General features: G+C 33.4%; 1 protein-coding gene across 6 annotated transcripts in view; it reads left to right on the forward strand.

The window, feature by feature from the left end:
- The window catches only part of PDS5B (PDS5 cohesin associated factor B), a 160,947-nt gene that overhangs the window by 95,055 nt on the left and 40,416 nt on the right, over positions 1–25,476 (forward strand). For all 6 annotated transcript variants that reach the window (XM_081046588.1, XM_081046583.1, XM_081046584.1 and 3 more), the window contains exons 18-21: positions 1,447–1,552; positions 3,931–4,091; positions 17,384–17,507; positions 20,171–20,329. In XM_081046588.1, the coding sequence (XP_080902714.1) occupies positions 1,447–1,552; positions 3,931–4,091; positions 17,384–17,507; positions 20,171–20,329 (550 nt within the window). The remainder of the gene's footprint in view (positions 1–1,446; positions 1,553–3,930; positions 4,092–17,383; positions 17,508–20,170; positions 20,330–25,476) is intronic.

A 25,476-nucleotide genomic window follows, 5' to 3' on the forward strand; every position in this document is an offset into this window, starting at 1 on the left:
CAAAGCACTGTTGTTTTTTGTAGTATTTTGTTTGTGTCACCTCACTGAGCTCTTAGTAAGTTTTTCAGTTGATTCGCTTTGGTTTTCTTGGTTGACGCTTTTTCTCACAGATTTTTTTATATGTCTAATTCTTGTTCTTAGGTTATTAACTTAGTTGTACCTCTACAGAAATGCCTTTACTGACTACTCTGGCTAAAGAACTTATTGTCTTGGCCTCCTTTCTAGTCCGTATTGTTCTCTGATTATCTTTTTTTGATGTATTTGTTTATTTTTGTTTTTCCCTCACTAGACTGAGAGTTTCGTGCTCTTAGTCATGGAAGAAAATGAGTTTAATTGTGGATATGTGGTGTTTTTCATTCCTGTAGCACCTCTATGTAAAAAGTCTTGGGGTTGCGGAAAATATGGGAAGAGGATTCAAGCTGAAGTTTTTTATTTGGCATAGTTGGAGCTATGAAATTGATTAATCAGGGAAAATCGGCAGAAAAGGAGAGAAAACACCCTCAAAAATATCGACTCTAATGGGGGTGATAAATTTAAGAGGATCCTACAAATACATTTGATGCCTAGCTTGACCTTAAAATTTGAGTACATAATATTTTTGTAGAAAAATAGATCTAAACGTTTTAAGGAAATTGAATTTTCTTGTATTTTGGTGCATACATATGTCTCTAACTTGGTAGTTATTTGTTTTCATGTATAAAGAACAAATACCTGTCAGTGTGAATGATTATTTTTGATAATTGATGGTGTGTTTACAAATGTTTATTTTAAAATATATAAGCTTGTTTTTGGAAGAAAATTTTAAAACATTGTGTTTCCTTTTTGATCCAATATTCTAGTGAAGTTTTATTGTATGTCTGATACCTAGATATTTTTACACCTTTCAGGAGCATGCCTGTGTATGTCTGGCTCTTAACAGTGCCTACAAACAATAATTTGGTAAATAGTTTGAAAGTGCTTAATGGTGCCACTTATCCTTTATTTCAGTTGGTCTATTTACTGGAGCAATAATGAATTTTAGATAATTAGAAAACATCTATCATTCATGTGTTTGGGTATAAGCCTTCTGTGGGAAATACAAGAATAAAAATAGAACATTAACAAACAGCCAATCAAATAATAGTTTGACCTCATTTGAATGTACAAAAGAAAGTACTGTTTTTAAAAAGAAACATCTTCAAAATACAGTTTTGATTTTGTTTTGCAGTAATATTTGGGAAACAGCTGTATCAAATTTGTATACGCTTTGGATGTGGAAAATATTCAGAGGCTAAGGATTTGAAATGAATCTTGACGTGTATTTACTTTTGAAATGTCCCAAAAGAGAATAAATGTTGTTTTGCAAACGAATTCATTGATGCAGCGGATAAAAAGAAAATATTCAGGATTATTTTCTTAGACATTGCTCATGAAGAGTTAAAATTACCTTTTTTTGTCATAATTTAGTGCCCTTATTAAGCAAGTGAACAAATCAATCGATGGAACAGCAGATGATGAAGATGAGGGTGTCCCAACTGATCAAGCCATCAGGGCAGGCCTTGAACTGCTTAAGGTGAGTGCTGAGGGGGAGAAAGGACCTCATTGGGGAACTGCTGAACACACCTAGTTTATGTTTTTTATTCTTGAGATTTGCTTCAGTTTGTAGAACCTATGGTAAAATTTTCTCATTTTAGGTAATTTAGAAATTTCATATGCTAACATGTAAGCCAATTATTTTCAGTTTTAAATTGTATATCGTAGCTTAGTATTTATTAAAATAGTGGATTATAATTTGAAGGTTTCATCAGTGAGCAAAGAAGGCGCTTAGCCCTACCACAGAAGGACCCAAATTCTTCCTAAATCATTTTATCTTATATTTTGTTAGCTAAAATATACTACTTCCTTATACTGATTATAAAAACAGTTAATTGTTGACAACTTAGAAAATCTAAAATTTTAAAGAAGAAAATATTCATAAGCCTATCATTCATAAACGTTAGTTTCCCTTGTTTCCTTTTAATTTTTAAAAAATGCACATTTTTATAGAGTTGAGATCAGATTGAATATACAATTTTGTATCTTGACTATTTTCCCTCATTAAATTATAAGCATTTTTCTGAGTGTTTTTAAGACAGATATGATTTTTGGCTGTCATTTAGTAGATGTGTGCTTTTGAGCAAGTTAATTTGCCCCTATTTACTCAACTGTAATGGATGGAGACAATAATAGCACTTAACACACAGAAGACTAAATTAAATCATGTATGTGATTTTTCAGTACAGAGTGTGACTCAGTAAAAATAATAATAAACATTGTGTTTTTGAAATATTTGGCAACTGTTGGTCCACTTTTGGGGTGTCGTAGTGTTTCTAAATAATATTTTCCTGTTGCTGGATTATTCATGTTTTTAATTTCAGTCTTATAATCACTACTAAGATAAATATAACTAAGATATCTTGCTAATGTCTTTTTATTTTAATACTAGAAGGACATGATTAGGTCAAAGATAACCTTTTTTAAATTCCTAGATAAATAGATAGGTAGATAGACAGTCAGACAAATTTCTTTACAGAGAAATTATACCCGTAAATAACTCAAACTCCATCAACAGTGTATAAAGGTACCTATCTCCTTTCTTCACAAACATGGAATATTGTAAAATTTTAAGAGATTTGTTAATCTGATAAGCAAAACCAATCTTTTAATTTGCCTGATTATTACCAGTGAGATACACTTTCCATGTACTAATATTAGTGTTTTCTCTGTGGTGAATTCATTATTTTTATCCTGTTTCCTCCTGACATCTCAGTCTTTTGTTTTTATAACTGATTTAAGTGAGCTTTCTTATTTCCTTTGTTGTTTTATAAGACACATTTGATATATATAAAAATGTATTGTTTAAGTACAAAGTTATAAGTATAGTAACAAAATGAATAACCAGTAAAAAGTACACAGAATGCTAACAATACTGGAGAAGTTCCCTGAGTGTTTCTTGCCCCCTCAACATTCCCCACATGTACTTATCCTGAATTCTGGGTTTCAAAGGTAATAATTCTCTTAACTTTTCTTTATAGTTTTACTATCCGTGTCTATGTATATATCTATATCTCTTAAGTAATTGCTTATTTTTCTTGTTTCTTAATCTTATAAATATGGCATTGTACATAATGTATTTTTCTACTGCTTTCTTGTTTTTACATTCTACATTCGATTCCAGTTGTTTATTTTGAGCTTTAAAAGTCCTATGATGTTCAGAGAGGTATTTGCTTTTGTTTTTAAAATCTAAAACATAACCCATCTGAAATATATTTTGAAAGTGTGTGTTTTGGGGGAGGGTCTAATATAATTTTCTCCAAATAATTATCCAGTTTTACCAGGACTATTTATTAAAAATCATATTCATTCTCATTTGTTTTCTGTTGCCTTCTCTATAATCTATTATATTCTGTGTAATCCAAATTCTTATATGTAGGTGTACTATGGCCTATTTATTATTTTTTCTGTTTTCTCTTTCTGTAATGTACTTAGTACCAGGTCAATTTGATTACTGTAACCTTATAATATCTTTTACTATCTGGCGTTTTACCCCTAAATTGCTTTTTTTCCCCATAATGTTACTAGAATAGAGATATTTTGTTAAATTCTCTTTCTTCGTTCCCTTTTGTACTTTCATTCCTCTCAAAAAAACTTAACTGAAATCTAGGTTATTTTGAGTAGAATTATATTAACATATAATTTAATTTTGAAAGAAATGAGTTCTTTAGGTCATATAGTTCAAACATAAGAACATTTCTGTTACATATTTGAGTAAGTTTTTATTTATAGTACTCTCATTTACTTGTTAGTGTAATTATTTTTGTGTTTGATTTGTAATGTTTCTAATGTGATATTTTATATTATATTGTAGTGATGAACAGGATTGACACATCATTTTCATGACTCGTTTTTTAGGTACTCTCATTTACACATCCCATCTCATTTCATTCTGCTGAGACATTTGAATCTCTCCTGGCTTGTCTGAAAATGGATGATGAAAAAGTAGCAGAGGCTGCACTCCAAATTTTCAAAAACACAGGAAGTAAAATTGAAGAGGATTTCCCACACATCAGATCGTGAGTTGAGTTTATTCTGATAAATATTCTGGAAAATAGAAAAATAATTTGCTGCTTCTTGAATTATGTAATAACTGGAATCTTTTAAGCTTTGAGGAGATATGTCTAGGTTTTTCTTAAGTCTGTACTATTCGCTTTAGGTTGTCATTTTCTCGAAGAAAGCATTGATTGGTATTTTAGAAGATAAATGAAAATGTGGGGTGAACAGGTCATTTCTTTCTGAAGCATTAATTTTGCTTAAAGATTTAAATGAAAACAATTTTATAGTCAGACAGTCCTTTGTTCTATTGTGGCATAGAGTAAACAGCTCACATGGATTTAAGATCCACTGGGAAATCCTAAAGGAATTTCAGCGGGACCTTCCATTGCACTCTCCATTTTCCTCTGTGATGAAGAGTACTGGATCGAAAGTTTTCAGACAGAGTGCTTTCTTTGACACGGAAGTGGGGAAGCGTGAATAATCATCTTAACAGCAGTGTGTTTTTATTGTGTGTTCCAGTATTTCTAAGAATTGCAAATTGTGCTGTTACCCGAGTGATCTCTAATAGTAGTTGATTATTTGTCAAGATTCTGTAATAGCTCGAAAGAAGAAGGCTTCATTCTTTATGAGTCCCTCTTACTTTTTATGCATCTCCTCCCTGTTCCTGGAGAACTATCTGGTAGTCCTCATATTGCTATAGTCATTAATGGGCGATTTTACCTGAGCCTCGTTACTTCTGGTTTAGTTACTGTCCAGTGAGTTGTGGTTGGGGTCGCCTGCTTCTTCCTGCTAAAAAATTGCCTGTGGCCCTTTTCCTCAGAAACGGACTGTGGACAGTTGCTTAGAGTCTGGGGTGCACATTTTGTTACTTCTTTCTGTTTGTGTGAACTTAATTCTAGAAACTATTGATAAATAAGACAAAGGCGTTGTTTAAGTGATAATTGAAACATACCAGGATTTTATAACCGTATTCTCTCAGGAAAGAGTAAGAAACTTTATTGTTTACAAACAACTTCTTAATTTTTAAGGGAGCCCAGAAAATGAATTTCCATTTGGAATGGCGCCATTACTCTTCTGTCCAGATTAGAGATCAGAGTTTGTAGAGAGGCAGACAAACATATACACTATATATAAACTATATATAACTCTATACTATTTACTAAATGCCCACCTATTGTATTATCTCATTTAAACTCAGTAACAGTTCATTAAAAGTGTATGAATTAGCTTTCTAATCTTTCAGGTGAGGAATCTTAAGGTTCAACTGCAGTAAATGGTTCTAGGTGAGATAGATAGCAAGTAGGGTGAAGATTTGAATTTAAGCCTGTGGTATCATATCTATTACAGCACATTTCCTTTCTTAATTAGAACTTTGACCAAAGTTTAGTTTGATTTATTCACTGTGGTTTTTTTAAATTTTCATTCTAGTCTGTCTTTCCTAGTACCTTTTATATTATAAAAATATTAATATATTTGTAGGAGAACTACAAGAGCAAGGTTGAAAGGTAGACATTTTAGAACATGCAAGGGCATTTTAAAACATGCTGTTATAATATGAAACTGAAGTGCTTAAAATTGTTTGACTTTCATGCCAGGTATATTTCAGGTGTCTCGTGAGAAAAATTAACTCGACTGATACTCAACATCTGCTGTGTGCACACTGTTCTCAGTGAAGTAATTCACACTATATGTCTTCCAGGAGATAAAATATGTATGCAGGTTTTTTTTAATTATTAAATTTGGTGAGCTGCTTTTGAGGAAAAATTGTAGAGTTAAGTGAATGTTTATTAAATTATTTTCCCTTGAATTTGCCAAAATAATTTATGAGAACCAACAGAAAAATGTATCTAAGTGGAAGCTACCACAGACTAGACAGATTGTTGCTAGGTAAACCATTTAGACTGAATTGAATGTGAGAACATTGACAGTTGATACACAGGTCTCTGAATCGGGTGTATAAAGGAATGCATGGTAAGTGTTCTGTCATTTGCTTAAATTTAGAGGGAGGAGATTGAGGCATGGGCAGGCTTTGAAAGAAACCAGGAGAGCCTAGCTGCAGCTGTACTACATATAAAGGAAAGGCTTTGTGGTCATCCTATTTTTCTTGGGGCTGACCTATTTTTCTTAACAGGAGGAGCAAAGCTTAGAGTAGAATCATGAAGCAAATTTATTACCAACTTTGCAGGATCAGAAATAATTATGTGCTGACCCACTAAACAAAACTGATGGTGAGTTATGGGTTTCATTCTGACTCAGCCTGTCTCTTAGGAGTCATACTCAGCCCAAAGTAGGCAGTTGGGCCAAATCTGAGAGTCCCCTTATAACATAGGATATAGCTATTGTCCAAGTGGAGCTGGTTCTCATCACTGGAAGAGTTTCAGCAGGCTTGGAGAGAAATTACACAGATATGCTTGGAGAGAGAGATTTAGTCCCACTCCCTCTGCTGTGCTGCTTAGCCAGCTGATTAAGCAAGTATTGTCTGACTTGGGGACTTAATTTTTTAAGAGAAATGTCCAGTCGTCACTATCTGTATTTTTGTTTAAAGCCAGAGAGAATTTATCTTATTTGAAGATTAATTAACAATACAAATAAATTAACAAACATGAAACTTATGGAAATATTTTAGCATTCAAACATAGCTGATAAACACTATTTGGAAGAATTTAATATTCTAGGGAAAAAGAAAATTTTCGAACAGTTGTTCTAAACTGCCAGGAAAGTTAAACAGCAAATGACATTTGGGGGAAAAAGAGAACAAAAGTAAGATAACATATAAAAAGGGAGGTGGCAGTGCTAAGGATAAAGAAGAGCAGAAACCTTTGCTTTACAGAATATAATGGATTACAAGAAGCAATGAGGAGAGTAAACAGTACTGAAAATGTACTCAATGAGCTAGAGATTGAGCTTGAGAAAATTGCGTAGAATGTGAAGATAGTGGGCAGAGAAATAAAAGCAGCTAAAGAGAGTGAATAGCAGATAGTGAAAGCTATAATTGGTTTCTGTGGAAAAGACAACAGAATAATGGAAAGTGCAAAATATTCAAAAAACAACAACAGTAAACTTGTTTAGTATGAATGAATCTGGAGATCAAGAAGGGCTCATGTTTTAGGAAAATGTCCTGATGGAATTTACTGAATTTTCAGAGATTACAGAAGTGATTTCACAAACATCAAGGGGAAAAAAGAAGTAGGTCATGTACAGTGGAAAAGTAATGAAGCTGACATATTTCTTTTCAGCTACATAAGATTTCTGAAGTTAATGATTCAACAGCTAGGGAGTTTTGATGGACAAAAAGATTGTTAACTAAAGAATAACAAACTAGCCAAGGAAATGAAGGATATTCTTTAGAACACCAGGACACAGAAAATGTATTACCCCTTTTCTTATTGTGAAGTCATTCTATTTACCAAGTTGTATGGTTTTTTTCCTTTTGCATTTAGTGTGGCTTATGCCCCTAAATCCAACTTTTGTTTTCTTCTTGTTCTCATATCTCATGTATGTTTTTTCTCATTGTTTTACTCTCAGTATTTAAGTTTTAGATGTGGCTGTGTCTATGTTTTAGATATTTGTAAACATGGATTTTTTTTTAAAGGATGATGTAAATAAATAAAATTGGCTCAAGAAAAGGGAAGAAAAATGTAATCGGCTATAATTATAAAAAAGAAATTAGGAAAGTTAACGTCTAATAAAAGTGCCAGTAAAATTCCTTGCGTGTAAAAGAAGGTATTTAAAATCTACAAGAAACCAAAAATTCTAGTTATTTTAATTGTTCAGAGCATAGGAAAAAAAACAAACCAAAAAACATTCATATTACTTCTTACAAAGCCAAGATAACTAGCAGGAATGCCAAAACCTGATAAAAGATATCCCCCTAAAAGAAAACTAAAACAGATCTTACTAATATTGATGCAAAAATTGTAAGTAAAATATTAGGGAAGAGAGAGTTTACTATGGTACAACAAGAATATATGATGGCCAAAAGTGGTTAATCCCAGGACTATGGGAGGGAAGTTATTAGTAACCCTAATATCATGTTACAATTCATTGTATAAGTGAGTAAAAGGGAAAGGGCCACATAATCATTTTGATAGATGCTGAAAGGGCTCTGATTTAAAAAAAAAAAAAATCAGTCTATTTATAATTAAACCTAATAAAATAGGATTAAATGCCTTCATAACATAATAAACATCTCGCAAAGCAGTAGGCACCATTTTATAGTAAAACACTAGAAGCATTCCAGGTAAAGTGAGGAAAATATACTATTGTTGCCATGATTTAACATTGGTTTGGAAGCATTAGCCAATATAATTACATAAGAAAATTTAGAAAGAGGTTCAAGTGTTAGAAAGGAGAAAACAAAGTTATGTTTCTTGGAAAATCTAAAAGAATCAACTGAAAACCTATTAAAAATATGATAAACAAAATCCAAAGCTTTATTGACATACCACTAACAACTACAGAAAATACTATAGGAGTGAAAATCAGAAGACCTAGAAGTAAGGTATACGAGACATTTGCAACCTTATAATAGTGGGTGAAGGAAAGTAATATTTAACAAAAAAATTTGTCAGGAAATGTTAGATTACCCAGTAAATAACTGGCAAGCAGTTTTGAAAAGAAAAATTAATGTAGACTACTTGTCTTGATTTTACATATATTCCATGTAAGTCAAAGTTTTTTATCTGAGATTTTAGATATATAAAATGAATTAATAAAAGTAGTAGCCATACATTTCTGTGACTAATTTTTTTGTATGGGGGAAGGGACACTAATGCTAAGTCATAAAGGAAATATTGATGGATTGGATTTTCAAAAATCCATTTGTTGAAAAAATATTTGTAGAACCTTCACTGTATGATGTAAGGTACTGAGAATGTTGAAATCGACAGGACAGGTTAAGTGTCTGCTCTTATAGTTTAGTGAGGGAGAATACTGTTTAGACAAAAGCAAAATCTTGAAATAAGTTGGAAACAAATCATATACTGAGAAACAACTGTATTTTGCCGTGTATAATGCACTCCCATGTATAATGCACACCCACTCTTTTGGCCCAAACTTTCAGGGGGAAAAATCTTTCGTTTTAATTTTTTAATTCAAATTTTTGTTTACATTTAGGTACTTGTTTTTTGTATTATAAAGGAATTTTAGCATTTTTTAAACATATTATGGTACAAGAAATTTTATGTAACAGATAATTACAAAACAGAAGAAAACAGGTACAAGGTACAAGAAATTTTATGTACCAGTAACAAATTTACGGTATTTACACATCATAGAAAGCCAAGAACTCTTCGTGGTTGCAAGTTCATTGTAAGTTCAACAAAATCGGTGATCGTATATTCCAGGGTATTATTTTGCATATGGATATCGTTATTGATTACTAGAGTTACAGTTTTAACTCATAAGCATAAATAAAAGAATTAAAAGCATTTATGTAGATATCGAATTAGTGCTACCCATGTATAATGCACATCCTTATTTTTCCCTTACAAATTTGGGCAAAAAAGTGTGCATTATACACAGCTAAATGCAGTATTTTCAATATATGTGACTTAGTAAAGGTTAACGTCTGTACTATATCAAGACTCTTAAAGGAATAACAAACAAGTGTCACAATAGAATACTACCAAAGGGAAGGAACAGGAAATTCAGAAACAGGAAATCTTTCCAGTCCCCCAAATCAAGAAAAGACATTTATGCCTACTAATAGTAATAGAGGAAAATACAAATAATACTCGTGCTATAACCAGTGCTAGCTAGCATTCCAGTGGTGCTCTCTTGGTTGGAGTATCAATTGATGCAGCTTTTCTGGGAAGGTAATATATACCGGCTTAACATATATGTAGTCTTCAACACTGCAATTTCATTTTAGGAACTTATCTCAGAGATAATTAGAAAAGATGTCTATGATGATTATATGATTCAGGAACCAGTCAGAGAAACAGAAACCATAGTAGGTATTTTCAACATAATTAATTACTACAGATATTTGAAGGCGGTTGGGAAGAAGTAGTGTTAAGGACGGGCCTGTGGAGGAAACCTGTCAGCATCACCCCGCTGTCAGTAGGGGCGGCCTGGCTGTTGCCTGGGGGTGCAGTGAAGCTGCTTCGCAGAATGCAAAACGATGCTCTAGTGTCTTCTTTTGGAAGAAACTAACAGGAAGCTGGCTAGCTCTTGAGGGAGTCTGGGAAATGTAATTTTCAGGTTTACAGCTGGCTCCAGGATCTTACAGCAGATTATAGGATAGGCTTCAAGTTCAGATAGAGTGAGTGAGTAACTAGCACGGATGGTCGTGGTTTTATTGTGAAAGTTTAAATAAAAAGACCATGTAAATGCTCATCAGTGGGAGATTAGTTAGATCAGCCGTGGTATAGCCGTCCACTAAAGAGCTATGTGACCATTGAAAAGAATAGTGGTTAGCAATTCTTGACATAGGCGTTCTCTACAACATTGTTGGGTGAAAAAATATTTCCAAATAGTATGTTTGTCCTCATGTCTTTAATATATGTGTGTATGCATAGAGAAGTTTAGAAGTATGTTCACCAAAATGTTAAAAGTAATTATTTCAGGGTAGTAGAATTTTGAGGTTTTCTTTACTGTTTTTAATGTATTTTTTAGTTTTGTTTGCATTTTCTGCATGTGTATGATAATCACAAGGGAGGTAAAACTTGAATCTGAGAGAATAAATTTAATGAGGGAATAAAGGATTCCTCTTCATAGAAGCTTATTAATAGAAAAGTAGTCAGAAGGTAGTTGCTTCATTTACATTTCACTAACGTCTAAGACTGCCTAGTACTTCTGAATTCTTGAAATTGTTTCTTTATTCTTCTTTGTTTATTATTTTGGTTTATTCTGTTTAACTGAGAAAAGAAAACATTGGATGAGCTTGGAATTTCTCATACTATCATATTTTTTGAAGTATATTGGTATACAGTATGATACTAGTTTCAAGAGTACACTGTAGTGATTCGACATTTATGTGCCCTATTACGAGCTCTCCACACTGAGTCCAGTAACCATCTGTCTCTGTGCAAAGTGATCACACGATTATTGACTATATTCCCTTCACATTTTTCACCCATCCCTCCACTCCCTCTCCCCTCTGTCAACCATCAGTTTGTTCTTTGTTTCTATGAGTCTGGTTTTGTTTGGTTTAGTTTGATTGTTTTTAAATCCCACATATAAGTGAAATCATTTGTTAGATATCTGTCTTTCTCTCTCTGATATCTGACTTACTTCACTTAGCATAATACCCTCTAGGTCCATCCATGTTGTCACAAATATCAGGATTTTTTTTTATTGCTGGGTAATATTCCATTTGTGTGTGTGTGTGTGTGTGTGTGTGTGTCATTATTCATTTATTTATCAATAGACATCTAGGTTGCTTCCATATCTTGGCATTGTAAATAATGCTGCATTGAACATAGGGGTGCATAGATCTACTCGAAATTGTCTGTTTTCTACGGATACTCAGGATGGAATTGCTGGGTCATATGGTAGATCTAATTTTAGTTTTTTGAGAAATGTCCATACTGTTTTCCATGGTTGCTGCACCAATTTGCAGTCTCACAACAGTGCACATAGGTTCCCTTTTCTCCACATCTTCGCCGGTACTTGTTTGTTGATTTGTTGATGATAACCATTTTGACTGGGGTGAGGTGGTATCTCAGTGTGGTTTTTATTTGCATTTCTCTGATGATTAGTGATGTTGAGCATTTTTTCCTATGTCTATTTGCCATTTGTATGTCCTCTTTGGAGAAATGTCTCTTCATGTCCTTTGTGCATTTTTTGATCGGGTTGTTTATTTTTTGTTAACGAGTTGTGAGTTCCTTATCTCATACTATCTTAAAAATTCCCAACCAGAGTTGCTTCTTACTTGTGTGTGACCTGTAATTTTTCTCTTTGATTACTAAGTAAAGAGATTATGGATGTTTGTATTGCACAATCTGATATACGAGAAAATAGGTCTTATCTGGGGAGTTTAGTTACTGCAGTAACTAGAAAATAATTTTTCGTTTCACAAAGTGGCTGCAAACCATAGACTAACAGGATAGCATTTTGGTGAGACTCTTTTAATTGTTTTCACACATTTTATTATTGAGATTTTCAAGTAGATGGAATATTATGGTGTATTCCCATGTATCCACCAACCAGCTTACATATAAACAACTTATAGTTACTTTTGTTTACTTTATAGTTCTACACATTTTCCCTGTTCCCCTTGTATTTGAAAGCCAATCCCAGACATAGTATATCATTTCATGTGTATGTCTAAGTATTGCTAAAAAATAAGAACTCTTAAAAAATAATCACAGTACCTTTATCACAAACACAGTTAACAGTAGTTGCTTAATGGTATAAGGTTGGTGCAAAAGTAATTGCGGTTTTTAACCTTTTAATCTGCAGTTACTTTTGCATCAACATAATAACACTGAATTAATTTTCTCAAAAATGTAGTAATTTTAACACTTTGTTTTTTTTGAATCAGGATCCAAGTAAGGTTTTCACATTGTGACTGGTTATTATGTCTCCTAAGTGCCTTGTCTCTTTTAGTCTCCCCCTCCAGTTCTCTTTCTCTTTTTGTGTTTGATAAAGAAGCCAGGTTGTTTCACTTGTAATTTCACAAAGACTCATTTTTGCTAATTGTATGACTTTGACATACTTTACCTGTTCTTCGTATTTTCTGTAATCGGATAGTTGAATCCAGAGGCCTGATGGGATTCTGGTCCAACTTTTTTGTTACAGGACCACTTTATAGATGGTAGTAAGCTCTTCTATCAGAAGGCCCATGATATCTGGTTATTTCTCTGTTGATGTTAGCAGCTGATAATACTTAGTAATCAGTGGTGATACTCTATTCTGTCATTCCTTCATCATTTGTTAGCCGAATACTTCTATAAAGAGGAATTTCTCATCTCTTCTTTGGTTTTCCAGTGTTACATTTATTTAGGAAAGGCAGGATAATGCTTGGTTCTTTCGTGTTATTGAACAGTGTTCAAAATAAAGAGTGACTTAACTAGCATTCTCCAAAATATGACCAATTAGCATTGTCTTTTAAAAATATCATTATAAACTCATGGATTTACATGTATCTGTTTCAGTCAGTTGCAGTGATCACTTTCATTGATGCTCAAGTCAGATGGTCCCATCTGCTCAGGAGCCTACTCAGATTGACCCCGGAGTCCTTTTGAACAAACTCTGCTAATCTTTGTAATTTCTTTGCAGTCTGATATGACAAGATGTTCCAGGCCCATCTTGTGCACATCGTGCCCCAAACCTGAAATTAGACATTTCTCTAAGGCACCTCAGTTCCTTTTAATGGGAATGTTATACAGAAATACGTGAGAGTCCTGTGGAGCACTAATTGCTAATGTGTGTGTCATTTTTCTAGGCAGGTGCAGTGGACACAGCTGAGGAAAGTGTTTTGGAATATAAAATGCATTGAGTGTTTATATTGATTATTCCAGTTCAAATTCAGGACTACAGAGTTTTTATTGAACGTTGTCAGTTTTACGTTTGTGTCTTTTTACCCCGTGCTGAGTGAGATCACAGGATGATAAAACTATGATACTACATAATAAGTCAATTTGAATTATTCCGTAATAAATATATAGCAGTCTCAGAATAGCAGTAGCGCCACCAATGTTATTTCAAAAAACAGTTGTTTATTTGTGTAGGTAGTTCTTATTTGTATTTAGGGTATATATATATATATATATATATATCACATTAAGGATTTACAGTCAAATTCCTGTGTTTTAAAGTTACTTGAAATGATTCTTCTTTGTGTAGTAGAATAAAAATACACACTTTTGTTTGTTTACTTTTTAAGAGGTTACTCTTAAAATTTTATTTTATTTCTTATATGAAATATCCACTGGTTTTAAAGACAAGTCTAAAAGCAAGATAATATTGTCAAAAACTTGGCGATTTTGCAACTCTCTACCCTATTCTTTCTCACCTATAGATAAACTTTTTAAAAAGTTCTTCTACATGTCTGTCTGGAAGTGTTCAAAGTGTGTATATATTTATGTAAATGTATGTGTTCATATACCCCTTTTGATAGATAAATGATGAAGTATAATAGACACACTCTCCTTCACTTTGCCTTTTTCTCTTTACATGTACTGGCAGTGATACCATATTTAAATGTTTACTGTGGATTTATCATAGAGGAAATGCATGTATAATTTTGCTAGATGTCCCTACATTCCCCGCCATACCATTTTGGCGGGGAATGTAGGGACATCTACAAGTGGCTATACCATTTTGCACTCCCACTGGCAGTATATGAACGCACCTGATTGCCCATAGCCTTGTTGACAGACTGTGTTGTTACAAAACATGTCTCTTTGTCCCTGGTCATTTTCCTTGTTCTGTAGTCTTTGTCTCAGAGTAGTATAACCGCTTACTATTAGTGTTTATGAGTCATGTTCTTTTTATTTTTTAGCATTGAATCTTCCTGGAACTTAATATTTGAAATGAATTTCTTGTAAATATCCTGTTGTTTGGTCTTTGTTTTGTTTTTGTTGATTTGTTGTTGTTTTAATCCAATTTGAGAAACTGTCAATTGGAATAGACCATTTACATTTAATGTAATTATTGATTATAGTTGGTTTTAAAGTTACCATCTTGATATTTGTTTTCATTGCATCTTTTCTGTGTTCCCCTTTTCTTCTATTTCTGCTCACTTTGGGATCAATTGAGTATTTTTAATGATTTTGTTTTAGTATCTCCACGATTGGCTTATCTACATTCATAATAAAATTATACTGCTTACTGTATATTGTAAAAATCTTGTAACAGTGTATTTCCATGCCTTCCCCGTCCAGGCTTTTGTGCTCTTGTTGTCATATATTTTGTTTCTGTATGTTATAAACAGTACAATATGTTGTTAATATTTTTGTTCTAAATAGTTTGCTATATCTCAGATTAACACTGACAGATTTGTTATATTTGTACATGTGTATTTACCATTTCTGTAACTTCATTTTTTGGATATCTAGGCATATTTTCATCTGGTATCATTTTTATTTTTGAACTTTAGTATTTCTTATAGTTCTGCTTATAATTATTTCAGCTTTTCTTTGTCCGAAAAAATCTGTATTTTGCCTTAATTCTTGAGAAGTATTTTTGCTTGGAATAGAATTTTAGGTTGAGAAATCTGTTTATGTTAGTACCTGAAATATATCATTCCATACTATAAAATATTCCATTATTTTCTGGGTTGCATAGTTTCTGATGAAAAGTGTTCATTTTTTGTTTCTGTGTATGTTGTTATGTGTCTTCATTTCTGACTGTTGCGAAGATTTTTTTTTTTTATCGTTGTTTTTACCAAATTAATGATACTTATGCCTTGTCCTGGTTTGCTTTCTGTTTCTTCTGCTTGAGATTTATAGAGATTCTTGGGACTGTGGCTTTATTGCCCTCAGATTTAGAAAAATTTTGGCTATTATTTCTTCAAATACTATTTTCTGTTCTTCTCTCTCCGCCTCCCTGTTTTCTGGGACTCCAATTACATATATCTTTGACTACTCAATGTTGTCTTACAGGTCACTGGTGCTCTGTTGTCTTTTATTTTCTGTCCTTTTTCTGTTGTTTTTATTTTACATAGTTCCTATTGTTATGTTACCAAGTTCGCTGATCTTTTCTCTTGTACTATATAATCTGCTTTTACTCTGATCAGTATATTGTTCATTTGAGGTGTCGTATTTTTTAAAGGTAGTAGTTCCAGTTGGGTCTTTTTTTATATCCCTTTTGGGGTCTCCGGAATGCCAGCTCTCTTTTTCTCTGTAGCTCCCTCCTCTGTGGTACTCTGCCCTAGAAATGATAGCTACCTTGGTCTCCTTGAACTCCCATCTTGGTCTCAACTCCATGCGCCCACTGGGCTCTCTTTGGGTTAGTACTTTTTGTACTGTAATCTGGAAACTACCTCCATGCAGTAAGTGGGGGAAGATAGGGGCTTCTCCTAGTTTGTTTCCCATCTTTTAGGGATTATAGTTCTGTGCTGCCTGTTGTCCAGTGTCTGAAACCTTGAACATATTTATCTTGTTTTCTGCTTGTTTAAGGTGGGAGAGTAAATCCGGTCTCAGATATACTGTCCTCATCTGAAGCGGAAGTCCTTTCATTGTAGTTTAATTTGTATTTGTTTAAATAAGTGAAAGTAAACATCTTTTCACACATCACAGAGTAATTTGTGTATTTTCTTTTGAAGTGCTTTCTACTCTGTTATGTCCAATCCATTTTTCTTTTTATTCTCTATCTGTAGATGGTCTTCACATGTTAGGGATATTAACCCTTTTCCCCTGATAATGAAATGCACAATTTCCTCAATTTGTCATGTGTCTTTTTAATATATTTTGCTGTTAATATCTTTTGTGAGACTATTATTGTGAATCATTACTGTATCTAAATTCTTAGTACTGGGGCACTGGGTTGTTATTAGGCTTATTGAGAGGAGGATTTAGAAATTTCTTTCACTGTGGTATTTGAATAATATTTGAGCTAAGAGGTTCTGTTTTATTCAGTATTCATGTTAAATTTTTGTGTAGTATAATGATTTGACTCATGAATGTTCTTCCAGATAGCTACATGACTCCCTAACTCCCTCAGAACTCGGCACAAGTGTTAGTTTATCAGAGGTCTTCTATAAACCACCCTACGTTATTTAAATTTGTACACTTTCACACACCCCTTCCCACTCCTTATCCCTGTCCTTTATTTTACTCTACAGCAGTTACAACAATTTGACATAACTCATATCTTGCTAATTTATGTATTATCATTTGTCCCTAATATGCTAGTAGCATGAAGGCAAGGATTTGGGCCTTTTAATAGTGCCTGGCACATAGTAAGCACTCAGTTTGTATTGTTAAATAATCAGGTTTCCCTTCATGTAAGTTGTTCTGAAACAAAGTAAAAGAGGAATCGGAGAGGAAGAGAAACTTCAGAAAGAAGGAACAATTAGTACTCTTTAGAGTGGTCTTATTTGTAAGGTGGCAGAAGATTAGCTGGGGCGATAGTAGTGAGAATAAAAAAAAAAGGCTAATGGGAATAACATTAAAAAGAAGAAATGGGTCATCATTCTTGTTTGTATTCATAGTTGTTAAGTAAAATGGAGGAAAAAGATACTTGTATTTGGATTATATTTTTAATATAGATATTTATAAAACAAAATTATAGACAATTGAAAATGAGTGAGTAGACGTGACTTCTTTTGTTCTTAGAAAACATTACTTTAAAAATGCAAACATTAAAGTATCTAGTGGAAGTTATGTTGATTTCTCTGATTTATTTCTTTTCTATTTTTTAGAGCTTTGCTTCCTGTTTTACATCACAAATCTAAGAAAGGACCCCCTCGTCAAGCCAAATATGCTATTCATTGTATCCATGCAATATTTTCCAGTAAAGAGACCCAGTTTGCACAGATATTTGAGGTAAAGAGAAAAAGATTTTTTGTTTCATGTTATAGTTAAAAAACGTAACGATTTTGCAGAATGTTCACATTTGGAGATGCATTATTTTTTAGTATATAGTAAGTCCTCACCTAACTTCGTCAATAGGGTCTGAGTGTCAGTGAAATGATATGTCTCAAAAACAGTTTTATCATAGGCTGATACATATAAACAGGATTTGGGTTTCTATGGCGTCTCAACAAAATGACATTCAAGAACTGGCTGTGTTTTCAGAATTTGAATCAGTATAATTAATATTGATGAATGATTAAAATATGAAAATACCTGATTATTTAGATGTTTATGCTAACTCACACTTAGACTCAATTACATAATATTTGTGACACTTATATTTATATATTATATTTATACCTTATACATTGCATTTGTATCTATACATTTAGTATTACGAAACTTGTTAATTAGTAATTACATATAAAATACATATTGATAGTAGGTAATAATGATTATTCTGTCAGGTTACAGGTTTCAAAATTAGATTTCTCTTTATGAGATACTACTGATTTGTAATTGGTTATAAAAAGTAAACAAGTTGATATTTTAATGACTGACCTAATTCTGTCAGATTAAAGTGTATCTTTTTGATACATATTTTATGTTATTTTTCTACACTTTAAATTACTATTACCCTCTAAGCATTGCAATTTTATTAGTCTATTATAATCAGCCGTCCTCTTTAGTAGTCTTATTGCAAATAGAAGTTAAGCAGAAAAATCTATAAATTCTGACTTATCATTTTAGTTTATGAGCCTTGAATGAAGTCAAAACAATTTGGATATTATGCTGAAACCACCTTCCATAAATACTGTGATCTTTGTCTTAGAAACATTTACTCTTATTTTGTCATTTTTATGTATTATGTTAAACCCCTAAAGGAGGAAGAAAAGTTGTCTTATTTATCAAATAGAGTCTTTGCTGTAAATAGCAAATAATTTATTTTAAATTGTATGTATTTTGGGTGAAGGTGTTATCTGCAGCATGCTTGTCTATATGAGAATGATTTCAATGAATGCATGTTGATTTATAGGAAGCTTTTGTTTTTCATAATCACCTTATTTTTAATGATGAGAACAGTGCTAACTTGAATTTGTAGTGTACTTTTGTTTTCATTTGATACTATTCTATTATTTTTTTCATTTTTACAAGAACCTAACCTGTAATCCTCCTATAACATACAAGGTTGGCTGGCTCTCTGAGAAAGGGTTTCATAAAGATAGTTGTCCTTTATGCCGTTACCATTAATCCAGGTTCTGGCCATTAATTTTGCTTTTTTAGAAACTATTTTATTGTGGAAAATTGTCACATTCATAATAAACTAATTAAAATAAACTACACTGTCATATTTTTGTTTATACTATAAATAATAAGCTGGCACTTAAGTGTGCAATGGAAATACTGAGGAAAGTCATCAAGCATAGCAAGAAGTAAACTCATTTAAATACACTTTTGATTAAATGAAGCCTCCTAGAGCCCTGATATGTTGGGAAAGAACAGTTTTGTGTTGTTTTTTCAAGGCTAGATTTCTTGGTGTTCAGTATGGTGTTCATCAGTTCTTCATTAAAAAGTGTCATTAGACGTTCTAATAGCTAACATATTCACTGGCTTCAAAATCAAAAGATACAAAACAAGTATCTAAATAGTAAAATAGTAAAAACTTTTCCCCTCCATCCCACTCCTATCCCTAGCCACCCAGTTCCCTTTCCCAGAGGAAACCAATGTCATCAGTTTCTAAGGTACTTTTCTGGAGAGACTTTATTCACATATAAATAATATAAATACACACACACGCTTTGTCCTCCTCCCCTGATGCCAGTGATAGCATATTATAGTCACTCTTCTGATTTTCTTATTTAAATGTAACAATCCATTTTCGATACCATTGTATGTATATTGAGTATATGAGGAGCCTCATTCTCTTCTCTTGGCAAAATGCATGTTAATGGTTGGGTTTCCTATCCGAATAGTAAAATACTTTTATTAGTTATGGTATTTTATATTTGATGCTATAAAAATCCACAAAAATGCATATAATAATAAAGTCCAGTAGGGTGTTTGGATTTCATTCATTTCAGGGGCTTAGGCACACACACTCTTAAGGACCAGTGGCTTCTCTGTAAGTAAGTTCCACTGGATCCTTGGTATTAAGCCAGCCAGTGAGTAACACAGTGTGAAGAAGGCACACAAGTCATACCTGTCTCAGGGCGGGCGTGGCATACCTCACTCTCACTCCATTCTGCTAAGCAGAAACTACTCAGGTATCCTCACCTAACTGTAGAGGAAGCTGCTCATGTAGTCATCCTGTGCCCAGAAAGCAGAGCAGAAGTGAGTATCGGGGAGCCCTAGCTGTCTAACATCCTCGTGTGGGCTCAGACAGCATAGTTCTCCATGCTGAAGGGGTTCTTCACCTCCCTCTAAAGTATGACTTGGGCAAAACTGAAAGTATCTAAACATGATGCCTTCTAGACATAAATAACCTGTGGAAGTTTAAATGTCAGCTTGGGCTACTACTTGTATCATGTGTATATATTACAACTTTTGTAATTTTTTTAATTTGAAGGTGAAATGTGTGAACAGTTTATTTGCGTGTTATAGAGTTGGACACATTCTCCTTTCCTCGTTTGCAGCCTCTGCATAAGAGCCTAGATCCGAGCAACCTGGAGCATCTCATAACCCCGCTGGTCACCATTGGTCACATTGCCCTCCTTGCTCCTGATCAGTTTGCTGCTCCTTTGAAGTCTTTGGTAGCTACTTTCATTGTGAAAGACCTTCTAATGAATGATCGGGTAATTGGTGTTTTTCAGACTTGTGTTCTTTAAAATGTTATCTTCTAAAATTTTATACAGCAAAGAGAGAAGTGAAATGACATAAATAACACTTCCATTTGGCTTCCTTATTTTAGGATTTCCTATCTTTTAAACATGTTGTCTCTTCTGTATAGTTGAGCCAAGGCGTGTGACCTGAAATACATTCCTTGATAAATACAAAATGTCATCTGATTCTGTCAATTTCAACTTTACATGGGTTTAATTTTTGTAATGACCTCTATTTTTTAAAATGTGAAGTCTGACAAACTTGTTCTAGGTACGGTTGTCATGACAGTAGTCGTTCCTTTCCCTACATACAATAGAGAATTGAAAGGGCCCCGTGAGAAACAGAAGTAATGATTTTGTCTGTCTCCACTTTGTGAGTACGGTCATCCCCCCTCGTCCACACTTTTGCTTTCTGCCGTTTCAGTTACCCGCTATATCAGTTACCTGTGGTCAGCCCCGGTCTGAAAATATTAAATGGAAAATCTAGAAGTAAACAATTCATAAGTTTTAAATCGTTCACCATTCTGAGTAGCATGTCCTGCTCCGTCCTCCCTGGGATGTGAACCATCCCTTTGTGCAGCATCTCCATGCTGTACGTACAGCACAATAAGATACTTTGAGAGACGGAGCCACCACATTCACTCTTTTGTAATAACTTTTATTATAGTATATTGTTTTCATTGTTTTTGAGTTATTAATCTTACTCTGCCTAATACATAAATTAAACTTTATCATTGGTATGTATGTGTAGGAAAAAACAGTATATATGAGTTTTCGTATTATCTGTGGTGGTTTCAGGCATTCACTGTGGTCTTGAAACTTATACTCCATGATGGATAAAAGGGGGGATACTGTATTTGGGGCAAAACATGTTTGAATCTGGGAGAATTGACCCCTTATGTTCTCGTGGAGTTTTATGTACGTGTGTATATTTTTATATATACACAACTGCAGACACATGTAACCATCAGTTTTATGTCCACTATATGCTTAGCACTGTACTAGGTTCTTTGGAGAATTAAAAGAAATATGAGGTAAAGTTTCTCTTAAAATGTAGTTATAATTCTTGAAATGTGTAGCTGAATTACCACGTTTCATATCCATCTTTATTTTTGTATTAACATATTTAAATACTGTTAACACTTAATTGGTTATGGAAAAATAATTTGTGGGGATAATAGTCAAGATATTGTATGTATTAGATCTCTAATGGTTTCCGGCTGTTTAACTTCAGTTGACTGGACCCTTTACTACCACTGTTTACTAGTTCCCCTGGCTGTGATCTTCATCTGTGTCTCTCACTGTTTCTTCCCTCCAGTACCGTATTTCATGTATATTCTTTAGGTCGTGTTTGCTAATCATGTGTTTCAAGTTTTCTACATCCTTACTTTTTTTTAATTTTGAAAAATCAGAAAAGAACAAGCAAACATAATGAAATTTAAAATTACTTGCATTTCCATATAGAGACAACAATCATTGATATTTCTGTCTACATTTAAAATGTATGTTCAGTACTTCACAACATTAGATTATAGACTCACACAAACATACGTGCGTGAATGTTGGTTTGGAATCCATATAGCTAAAAGACCTCTAATAATACTAAGGAATTGCATGAATAAAGTATGGTATATCCATAAGAATCTGTTAGTATGACTACTGGTTGCTTTTGTTTTCTTTAACAAAAAAATTTTACTAAGAGGTAAAACATACCAGAAAAGAACCCACTTTACAAAGGTATGGTTCATTAAGTTATCACAAAGTTAGCATTTTTGACTAACCAACTATGCAGGTAAAGAAATAGGATGTTACCAGCAGCACCTCAGAAACTCCGTGTCGCTCCTCTTTTTACCCCCTCCCGACCCCTGAAGGTAACCATTGTTCTGACTTCCAACCCCATAGATTGGTTTTACGTGTGTTTGAACTTGTGTGAATGGAATCATGCAGCGTAAATCCTTTGTGTCTAGTTTTCTTCACTCAATAGTATATTTGTGAGATTAATCCATCTAGTCACACATAGCAGTGGATCATTCATTTTTCTTGCTGTGTAGTATGCCACTTGCATATACCACAATATATCTGTTCTGTTGCTAGACATTTAGGTTATTTCCAGTGTTAAATAAATAACTGCTGTTATGAATATTTTTTTACATGTCATTTTGGGCACTATGTATACATTTATGTTGTAGTGTAATTGGTGTATCTTAGGGTATGTATAAATTCAGTTTCAGGGGGGTGAGGGGTGGGAGATGAGGGTAAGGGGGATCAAATACATGGTGATGGAAGGAGAACTGACTCTGGGTGGTGAACACACAGTGGGATTTATAGATGATGTAATACAGAATTGTACACCTGAAATCTATGTAATTTTACTAACAATTGTCACCCCAATACATTTTTTAAAAAATTGTTAGAGAAAAAAAAAATCAGTTTCAGTGGATTTTGCCAAATTGTTTTTTGAAGTGATTATACCAGTTAACATTTCTATTTGTGCTGAATGAGAGTTCTAGTTATACCATTATTTGTCTGTAATAGATATGCCAGTCTTTAACATTTTAGTCACTGTGCAAATGTGTAACGAATAATAGGGTCTTGGATACCTTTTCATACATATATTGACATTTTGGCTTTCCTCTTTTGTGAAGCACCTGCTCAAGCCTCTTCTACCTTTTTCTATTAAATTGTCAGTCCCTCTCTTACTTCTAAGATTTCTTCATATATTCCATTGACAGTGTATTTTGCAGTTTTTTCTTCCTGCTTTGTAAATTGCCCTTTCACTCTCTTAATGCTGTTTTTTGATGAACAGGAATTCTTATTTTTAATAAACCCATTTTATCAATTCTTTTCTTTTTGATTAACACTTATCTGGTTTAAGTCTTTTTTGCCTTATCCAAGGTTTGAATGTATTCCCTATATTAGTTTTTAGAACGGTGCTAATATTCTAGTCACTAGCCTCATATAGCTATTTAAATTTCAAGTTTAATCTAAATATAATTATAAATTATTTACACATTTCAAGGGCTCAGTAGCTGCATATGACTAGTATTGGATAGCACAGAACATTTCACCATCTCAGAGAGTTCTCTTGTTTCTCTAGGAGCTTTTTTGTTTTAATTTTCACATTTAGTTCTATAATCTACTTGGAATTGATTTTTGTATGCGGTATGAGGTAGATGTCAAGATTCATTTTTATTTCCATCTGACTCAGCACCATTTATTTAAAAGACTGTCTTCCCTGCTGCTTTTAAAAAAAAACTGACTTGAAATTCACATAACATGAAATTCATAAAATTATTTAAAGTATGCAATTCAAATAATATTTAGTACATTCACAATGTTGTGCAACCACCACCTCTATCTAGTTCCAGATCATTTTCATTAAACAATCATTCCCCAAATGTTTCCCCAGCCCCTGGCAAAAACCAGTCTTTCTGTCTCAGAGAATTTACCTATTCTGAATATTTCCTATTAATGAAATGATACCATATGTGTCCTTTTGATCCACTTCCTTTTAGTTAGCATAATGTTTTGGAGGTTCATCCTCATTGTGTCATGTTTCAGTACTTCATTCCATTTTATGGCTGAATTATATTCTATTATATGTATTTCTCACAATTTCTTGATCCATTCTTTCATTGTTGAACATTTGGGTTGTTTCCACCTTTTGGATATTGTGAATAGTGCTGCCATGAATTTTGTGTCTTGAGTATTTGAGTATCTACTTTTAGTTCTTTGGGGTATACAAGGTCTGACAGTTAAGTTTGCGAACTTGTTGCAACTCTCTTTCTAACCTTTTTTGATATCAGAGGGATTATTCATTATGAATTTGTACCAACTGGACAAATAGTTAACCACGTTTACTATTTGGAAGTGCTGAAAAGGCTGCATGAAAAAGTTAGACGACCTGAACTTTTCTCCAATAATTCATGGCTCTTGCATCACGACAATGTACCAGCTCACAGGGCACTGTCTGTGAGGGAGTTTTTAGCCAGTAAACAAATAACTGTATTAGAACTCCCTTCCTATTCACCTGGTCTGGTTCCCAATGACTTCTTTCTTTACCGAAAGATAAAGGAAATACTACTGAAAGGAAGACATATTGATGACATTCAGTACATCAGGGGTAATATGACAACAGCTCTGATGGCCATTCCAGAAAAAGAGTTCCAACATTGCTTTGAAGGGTGGACTAGGCACTGGCATCCGTGCATAGCTTCCAAGGGGAGGACTTCGAAGGTGATATTTGTGATATCACCTTTGTACTTCAAAGGTGACCATAGTGGTATTCAGCAATGAGGTAAATGAGGTATATAGCGCTTTTTCTAGGATGAGTTCATGAATTTGTCAGATCTCATATACATAGGAGTAGATTTGCTGGGTTATATGGTTAATTCTGTGTTTAACTTTTTGAAGAACTTCCAAACTGTTTTTCACATTGGGTGTACTATTTTACCTTCTCACCAGCAGTGCATAAAATTTCCAATTTCTTTATGTCCTTGCCAACTTATTTTCTGTTAATTTGATTATAGCCATCTTAGTGAATATGAAGTGGTATCTCATTGTGGTTTTGATTTGCATTTCTCTAATGACTAATGAAGTTGATCATCTAATGTACTTATTAGCTATTTTATATATATTTTTGTTGTTGTTTTTGAGTAATGACTATTCAGGTCCTTTGTTCATTTTTTAAATTGTGGTGTTTGTCTTTTTGTTGAGTTGTAATAGTTCTTTATATGTTCTAGGTATGAGACCCTTATCAGATATCTGCAGATATTTTCTTTCACTCTGTAGGTTTTTTCCCTTTTTTAAAAGTTCTTTTTTTAAATTGAGATAAAATTAACATATAACTTTATTTCAGTTTCAGGTATCCAACACAATGATTCAGTATTTGTATAAGGTGTAATAAAAAAGTACGGTGAGTGTTTAAATTTTTAAAAATTATTACAGTAAAAGACACATTGCCATTAATCCCCCTCAAAAAACTCCCCCTCGCTTCACACTTATCCCATTGTTCTTGCTGCCTTCTGAAGCAGTTCTGGAAGTCCTCTTTTGTGAGTGTCTTTAATTGCGCTGTCGTGGCTGCCTCGATGTCCTGAATCATTTTGACTTTGGGGAAAGGC

This window comes from Rhinolophus hipposideros (assembly GCF_964194185.1).
Source record: "Rhinolophus hipposideros genome assembly, chromosome: 4".
NCBI lineage: Eukaryota > Metazoa > Chordata > Mammalia > Chiroptera > Rhinolophidae > Rhinolophus > Rhinolophus hipposideros.